The 8,773-nt window shown below is 36.2% G+C and overlaps 1 protein-coding gene across 1 annotated transcript; it reads right to left on the bottom strand.

The window, feature by feature from the left end:
• Nucleotides 1-1,128: 1,128 nt before the first annotated feature.
• On the bottom strand, nt 1,129-8,304 carry slc8b1 (solute carrier family 8 member B1). The gene is made up of 15 exons (XM_082158071.1): nt 7,903-8,304; nt 7,513-7,665; nt 7,244-7,296; nt 6,450-6,507; nt 5,818-5,923; nt 5,064-5,231; nt 4,766-4,879; nt 4,306-4,365; nt 3,835-3,968; nt 3,173-3,314; nt 2,773-2,894; nt 2,291-2,444; nt 1,922-2,002; nt 1,702-1,766; nt 1,129-1,518 (listed from the first exon to the last, which is right to left on the bottom strand). Exons 1-15 carry the CDS (start codon nt 8,050-8,052, stop codon nt 1,330-1,332), a joined length of 1,749 nt encoding a protein of 582 aa, XP_082014197.1. The 5' UTR covers nt 8,053-8,304; the 3' UTR covers nt 1,129-1,329.
• Between the last annotated feature and the right edge of the window lie 469 nt (nt 8,305-8,773).

Below are 8,773 nucleotides of genomic sequence, written 5' to 3' on the forward strand. Positions count from 1 at the left end.
CACATTATAATTATGAAGTGGACATGTGATTAATCAGAGTTTTCTCTCAATCTAAAATCAAAACTTGGAAAATTTTACTGTGACTTGACTCATTAGATATTGCTTGATGCTGCAAAATTTTTTTTTATCTACAAGAGTCTCCGAGGATAGAAGGAATGGGTGGATATTCTGGAGCAACTTGGCATGTCTGACTGACCCATGGCCATCTTGGTTTGGAGGGGAAAAAATCGAAACACATATGGAAGTAAAATAATGTCAAATGTTTTTGAAATAAAAAGCATGTTGAATTGCACTACTTGAAAAAAAATAGGCATTGCATTAACCATGCTTGCATTTTAATGCATTGTATTTTTAGTGCTTACATTTTTATGGGCTGAAATTCAACATGGTTGAATATTTAAGCTGTGAATATTTCAATTAAAAACATTTCAAACACCTTTTCATTATAAAAAATTCAATAATCCATATTCACCTTTCATATTTCACTTCCAAAATATTCAAACTCTTTAAAAATACAACCAATAATCTTCAACAGGCAATTTTCGGTCCATTTTATTTCGCTTTGCAAATTCGCTTCCACAAATTCAGTGGTTCAAATTCGACAGTAAATTCAACATTGACGTCCAGGAACTGCAGGAAAAGCAGTAGATTGCCGAGCATACTCTCCATCTGCTGTTAGTTGACAAGCATAGTTACAATGTGCAGTAAGATAGTGGGGATCGACTTAAGGACTATCACACAAATTTATGAGCATAGGATGACTAGGAAGGGCCAGTTAGTCCTTTCTGATGTCACTCATCCATTGTGTATTGAACTTCAACTACTTCCTTCAGGACAGAGATTTAAACTCCCCTTGTGTAAATCAAATAGATATACAAAATTCCTTTATACCTGCTGCAATTAGGTTTTTAAATGATTTATTGTCATTTGTGTGTTGTGTTGTTATATGTGTTGTTATATGTGTGTGTATACTGCTGTCTACACAAAGAATTGCTTTTGAGGACAATAAAGTTTAATCAAATCAAATTTGTGGTTATCATGGTTTAACTATATTTACCATGTTTTTTTGTAGTAGAACCATGGTTAATTTTCGTAAGGGTTAGCTTAAGAAAAACAGACAACCCCATATCATATTTGCAAATGTCCTGTTTAATAAAATACATTTTAATCTCATGATTTAAGATTATAGTTGATTGAAAATTTTGCTGTACAGTAATTACTGGCTCATTATCTTCAAACACGTGCATTTACAAAAATATTTGTATTCTTATATATTTCTATGAGAGTCTAAAGATCTTTGCATCCATCCGGTTAGTGTTTCTGCTGATGTCAGAATTGGATAATTCTAAATTCGGTGAGGAGGGCGACAATGAGGAAGACAATGTAGAAGATCAGTAGAAAAATGCCATAGACTCGGTTCAGGTGGAAACACTGAAGAGGTACCAGTATGAAGGAGAGGACCAGAGACAGACCCAGCGCTCCTGAGAGAACCCAGCACAGCACCCCCTCTGGTTCCAGCTGTCCATACAACAGAACACAGCACACAGATCAGACTCCATCACTCATTTAAACTAATATTCAGCTGACTAAAAGCTTGCAACATATTCTCAAGTAAACACCAGAAAAATTGTACAGTAGATAGCATCCAGTTAAATGTATATGCAGAAAGCTGAGGCATTGTGTATAGAGTGTGAGACATACCGTCACAACGTTATTATTCTGAAACATTTGCAGCAGGCAGCCCAGACCTACACCAAACAGCATATCTTTATGCAATGTTAAAGGCATACAAAACGCACTCTGTGGTGATGTTTTAGGGTAAAATATATCAGGATATTTACAATACTGTCAACTATTGATATAGTTAAAGCACATACACAAAAAGGAAAACTTTTAAAAGACTGTATATGCTAAAGGATACTAAAGATAATGCCGCCAAAACAGGCTGAGATGGCCATCCGTGGGTATCCCTGACGGGCTATAGTAATGTCTGAAAAGCAATCTGTGAAAACACAAAAATATTATATCTGGTCTAACAGATGTAAATACATAACAGTGTATAATGTCCTACTGGTGATCCTTTAAAGTATTAAAAGCTATTTGTTTTTGTGTTTTTTTTTTATTGTTTTTTTTAACTAACACATAAATTACCATTAGTACTTAAAATATTTAAACAATGCTATTTAGTAGTTGCAAATCTTTTACTTTAACTTCAGGTCCTAGAACTGGCTATGAGCAAAAATAATGGTAAAATAATGTGCTATTTTTTATGTTGTGAGTGGGTATGTACCTCCGATGCTGTTGCCCCAGGCTAACAAGGTGAGTCCCAGTACAGTGTTGCTGAGTCTGAGAACAATCCCCAGCAGATGCAGCACACTGACAATCTCAGACGCCACAGTGCTGATCCACAGGGCACTGACCACAAAACCTAGCAATGAATAGAGCTACACACACACATTCAATTCAGCTTTGCCTTTACATGAAATATCATTTTAAATTACATTTATTAATTATTATTATTATTATTATTAAATTATCATTATTAAATTACATTTTAAATATTTAAATATATTAAAACAGTTAATTTAAATTATTTATTTTAAATTTAAATTATTTATTTAAATTATTTTTACTGTATTTTTTTATCAAATAAATGAATCCTATTTAAGTTTAAAAACAGTACATTACTGCAAATATGCATGAGCTATGAAGCTTTATATTGGCAACATATTTCAACCAAAATAAAAAGCAGACAGAACTGAAGATTCATACAAAGTGATATCTAGGAGGATGATTATTTGTGGTAGTGAAGAAGACTATGGCTGAGAGGAAGACTCCAATGCAGACTGTAAGCGCCCAGACAGGAAATTCTCCTTCAATGAGGTATAAGCCATCTTGAATGAAAAAGAATGAATGTCTGTTTTAATTACATGCACTTTACAGAATGTGAAGTGATTACACAACATCTGCATTAACAGCATTTATCTTTTCGCATACAAGACTCATTTCAGTTCCTCTGACCATTCTAATGACTACAACAGGAGTAATAAAGCAACAATAATAGGGGTGACATAACAGTACCTTACATGTGCACAAAACATAAAAGATTGCTGTTAAACAGTTTTGTTCTTATGGTTAAAAAACAAAACAAAACAAAAACAAGCCGACTCACACTTTCCAGACTGGAATGTGAGCACACACACCAGAGGCCCAGTGATTATGTGCAGAGAGTTAAGAGGCCGTTTCCAGTTGTGATCCTCCTTATCTGTGTCCACCACAGGAACGGTCAACAATAACAGCACTTCTACAGGCACCTAACACAGTCCGACAGACAGGAAAAAAGGAACTTCACATTAAAGTCGGCATGAAAAGGAAAGTGAAACGGCTTCTTGAACAAGACAAGTGACTTGTGCATTTAGGCCATCGGGAATTCATTGGATGGTTGTGGTTTGCTATTGCTGTAATGTGAGTGACAGATTGTCCTGTCCTTGCGCCTGTAAACGGCGTGTGTCATCATCAGAGAAGAGATGTTGTTGCAAGAGGAAGGGGACGTTTAAAAAAAAAAAAAATTTAAGATTACAAGGTACATGGATTTAAAAAAAATAATGATGTGCATGGATAAATCATTTATAATAAACATTGCAATATTCTATGAAAAACAAAATCTAAATTTTGATTTCATTGTGACTTTAAAATAACATATGCATGTATATAAAGTCCCCACCATCCACCAATTGGACAATTAGACAAGTTTATTTTTAAAAAAAGAGGTTACTAGAGGAACATCCACTCATTTAGAACCAGGAAGTGATCATGAAATGTTCACATTTTCACCTTGATCACTTTGAGGACTCTGGCACTCCAGGGCCATCTCCTCCAGGTCCGGCTGTCCACTGGGTTAATAGCATTCAGGAAGATCTGGGCAGTAGATTGATTGTAAGGCAGCAAAGGCTCATACTCTTCTTCATCTGAAACATACATGTAAGAATTTCACACTCACACTCTCTCTCTCTAAATTATGAAAGAAACTTGATGAAGAGTGGCATTTCAAAGCCAATCAAGCACACAAACATAATATGTAATGCCTGAGCAGAGAGCAACACTTTCACACCATACAGAACTTCCTCAAAGATGCTAAATTCTCTTTCACTGTTAACTAAGCAGATGGGAACACACACACTTGCAAAACTCCCATATTTATGAAAGTCTGTGGAGTTTAAAACAACCACACACATACATAACCCACGGAAACTCCAGCTCTAAAGTTAGCCAACATAGTTTTAAGGTTGAGAGGAAGTAACCCACCATGTGCTTGTATGCTGCCACTCTGAGTTTCTATATGTGAATCAGACTGGAGAATCTCTCCTACAAGTCAAGAACAGCACTCATTAATCTCTGCTCAGTGATATGACTAGCACTGCTATTAGTCAAACAGCATGCATTTTATTTCATAAACTACAACAACACTTTATTTAGATAAAGTCCTGACAGAGCTTTGCATTTCCATTGTTGTGAGCAGTATATATGAATGTGTAAATAGTGCAAAATAAAATGAATATTCAAAATTTCAGACAGCTTAGTTGTTCATATTTTGAAAACCAAAAACCAATAGTTACATGACTTTACAACACATTTTAAAATTGTTAATTTAAAAACAGAAAATAATCGCTCCTAATTCAGAAATTGTAATGAGATTTTAAGAGGGTAAAATGTGTGTTTTTGGAATAATAGTGCTCAGTGCTGACAAAAACAGCAGTCTCCTCACCGTGTTCTCTGCCTGAGCTCTGTGCCGATTCATTTAGCTGATGCTTCTGACGATTGTAAACATATGCACTCACAATCACAGTCAAAACATATGCAATATACAACCCCATATAACCTGCGGATAAGAGAAGAAAAAAAATGGCGCAGGAGACAAATATGTTAGACTCATAGTCATACATTTTTTCCAAACAAACTGAAATATTAATCTTTGAACTGGTGCCCTTATATTCTACTACATGAACGTGAAACTTTCAGAATGAATGTGTAAATTTTGGGTAAATGAATAACGGTTATCAGACCCACGGCTTCTCCCATGGAAATGTGGCCTTTGTATAGGATATTGAAGGTCCAAAACACAGCCGCCATGTAGAAAATGACATCACGAAGGAATGGACGGGATGCCACCGTGAAAGGTTTAATCAGAGCAATGCTCCCAGCTACCACTGTTGTAACAAAGATTCCTGCCCCTAAAAAAAAAAATCAGATTAGAAAAATACAGTATGTCATTATAAAGTAGGTAAAAAAAATCCCAATTCATGTAGTTCAACAAATGGTCTATATTCATTGCTAATGAACATGTCAACGAATCAGCATTAAATAAATGAACACATACTGAATACTATATACTGAAAAGCACCATAGAAATAATACTACAGAGCACTTCATGTTTTTATGGTTAATGAATCTGTTCACAAGACTTAAATGCGAAGTGTGTAATTTCTGCAGCAGCCAATATAACTATATTTGTGAGGGCCAAAAGTCCTCACTTATGTAGTGAAATACTATGATAACTGACAAGTGAGGACATTTTACTAGTTCTCACTAGTTAAAAAGGCTTATAAATTGGCCAAAGCATGTTTTTATTTAAATTAGTGTTTTCCACATGTTTCTGTGAGGGTTGTGTTTAGGGGTTGGGCTGGGTTAGGTGATAATATAATGAACACGATAAAAAAAATCAATGGAAGTCTATGCAGTGTCCTAATTAATAGAGTGAAACGTATGTGTGTTTGTGTAAGAATATTTGGTGCATGTTTAAAAGTGCTGATCTCTCACCAAACAATGCTCCAACAGCAAGACCAGCAGTCTGAGGGTGAGAGAAAGCAGCCATGGCACTGAACACATCTGGAGCCCCATTTCCAAGTGCCAGGAACGTTACTCCCTGTTCTATTCCGTCATGGAAAATGATGAAGAAAATGAAAAGATGCCAACACCAACATAAAACCTCACAACACCATGTTGGGCCCTTTCCAGTAACCAGATCACTTTAGATTCCACTCTGTCACACACCGCTTGACCACTACACACACCTCTCAGTCATGAACACACTTTAATGACTCAAACAGTACAACAGACTCTTCTCGATCATGCACAAACTTCAAGAATAAACAGCATTAGACTAAACAAACACTACCTACTACAATAACACAGCCTTGGCAAACACTGTGGGCATATGACCTACAAACAGACTTATTGTTTGATATATTACATGTAGTTGCTTAGCATGTTGTGATATTCTCTTCACTCCAGACTCAGGAGTTTATCACTGCTGTGGTTGATAAGGACAAAGCAGAAGTCCACATGAGGAGCAATTAACCTCCTCAACCTCTGCAAAATGAGGACAAATTACAATGATCAGCTGATCTGGGTATTACTGTTCTGCCATGTTTCAAACATTCAAAGGATACGGCCACATTATGAGTCAGTCTTAGTGAGGAGGAAATGGCGGAAAGATTTGGGCAGAAACTGAAAAAAATAAAATAATATAATATAAATCAAAATACACATTATAAGCTACACACATTTGAATTAAATATTTTGTACTTTAGATTGTAATCATTGTAAATGAATTTTGCAACCAAATGATGAATTAACTGACTTTATGACCCTCAAAAAGCAGAACTTTTAGAAAATAAAGACTCAACTCAAAATTCTCCAGATAAATGAAAGTCACATGAGTAAATGGGGAAGTAAAACATAGCCTCAAACAAAGACTCAGCTTGATTGATATTGCCATGAGATCACATAAATAGAAATGTTTCCAGAAGGTTACAATTATTATTTATAAGTTTTAATCTATAACTAATTTGTATCAATTAATAGCCCTAATTAAATGCATAACGCAAATAGAATGCAATGTAATAAACATGCCAAATCATATTCACTCTAAAAGTAAAGATTACACAAACATGCACACACACACACACACAACCAGCACTTAACTTATACCTAATTCAGTCAGGCTCAATTATTGAAATTCAATGATTATCAATGTACCAAGCTGTGAAGAATGTTGGTAATATCTAATATGTGGAACATAAAATATGTCTCAGAGTTTATTTTGTCCACACAATGGAAGTCACGGGTAACATTCTTCAAAATATCTTCCACAGAAGAAATGAAGTCCCTTAAGGACAGGGGCAGCAGTGATCACCAGGCCGATTAATAACCCTTAAAGTATTTTCTCAAATACAAAACTCACAAGTCTGATGCAATCAGCCCAAGGATGAGGAACAAAACAAACAGCCAGATTACCTGACAGGAAGAAAAGAGAAGGAGTGAAAGTTTACCTATATAACATCAAATTACAATCGAGACTGATGGATAATGATTAGTTTTAGGTGGATATGTAAAAACAAAAAAACAAAAAAAACAAACGTGTCACGCTCCACAAATAAACTTACACAATATTCGATTCTCTGTTATGTGAAATGAAACTTTAAGTTTGGTGACTGAGCTAAATGTCCTTACATAGAGTGTGATGACTAGGGGCAGCAGATTAGGTGGAAACAGACAAAAGGTGACCCAAGGGTATTTGATGAACCCTTCATCTGAAGCACAGTCCGGGGTATTCTTCACAAACTCACATCTCTGACTGGCAGACAGGTTCATCACAACATCACACTGCAACACAGACAAAAAATGCAGCAGTGCAGGATTCCTAGCAAATTGCCAATAGTTAGAAAGGGCCACATAACGCAGAATTTAATTAAGGTAAATGGAGAGTGATACCTTTACAGTTTTATGAAGTTACTGCACATTCAAATAATGAATTAAAGGGGTGTAGTGGTTTGATTTAGCTGTAATCTAAATATACATTGTCTATGATCGTATATTGAAGAGAAGTTTTGTACAGCTCACCTCGTCTCCATTGCGGTTCAGTGTAACTCCTGCAGGTCTGTCTGAACTCCAGACATTCCCAAGAGCAACGAGGTAACCAGATTTCTGGCAGCTGACACGATCCCATTGCAGAGCAACGGTGCAAAACAACACTAAGAGCAGAGCACGCATTTGTACGCAGATACTCCTTCAACATTGCTTTTCAATGTTCAGCACTAATAGTTGAATTTGATCGACAGCAGCTTTCGTGGTTCTGACTCGGTTTTTTTCCTTCCGTATGATATACTCCATGTATGTAGACGCTGTGAAACACAATCTGTGGTTTGCTTGACCTAAAATAACGCAGGATTACACATTTTTACAACTGTCACAAGAGAAAGTCCAGGATGTGTGACAGGTCTTTCCAATACTTCCTATACAAACAGCGTGACGACGAGCTTTCTTATGCGCCCTCCCTCTGTCCTGTTTAAAGGGGTGGTTCAGGATTTTCAACATCGGACCTCATTTTAAAGTGAGCCTGGTTGTTATTCATCAGTGGAGACAGTTTTCAAAAAAATGCATCCAGTCCTTACTTTTGGATAGTTCGCCGGTGCTAGGCTAGCGCGAGTCAACGGTGCACGTTAGCCTGCCATTAAAAACAGTTTTACCCACTCCACAGTAACGTTACACCAAAAGCAAATAAATTATAACGCCAGACTATCGATGTAAATGTCTGTTGAGAGAATAATGTTAGAAATGCAATGTGATGAAAGGGTAGTTTGATTTCTAACATTATTCTCTCAACAGACATTTACATCGATAGTCTGGCTGGCGTTATAACTTATTTGCTTTTGGTGTAGCCTACTGTGTGGAGTGGGTAAAACTGTTTTTAATGGCAGGCTAACGTGCACCG

This window comes from Leuciscus leuciscus (assembly GCF_965113295.1).
Source record: "Leuciscus leuciscus genome assembly, chromosome: 2".
Taxonomy (NCBI): domain Eukaryota; kingdom Metazoa; phylum Chordata; class Actinopteri; order Cypriniformes; family Leuciscidae; genus Leuciscus; species Leuciscus leuciscus.

Coding starts and splice junctions, on each gene's coding strand:
- slc8b1 (XM_082158071.1), bottom strand. CDS start 8,052: ATGCGTGCTCTGCTCTTAGTGTTGTTTTGCACCGTTGCTCTGCAATGG. Junction 5,232..5,817: donor TGCTGTTGGAGCATTGTTTG/GTGAGAGATCAG, acceptor TTTTTTTTTTAG/GGGCAGGAATCTTTGTTACA. Junction 3,315..3,834: donor GAGTCCTCAAAGTGATCAAG/GTGAAAATGTGA, acceptor GGACTGTGTTAG/GTGCCTGTAGAAGTGCTGTT.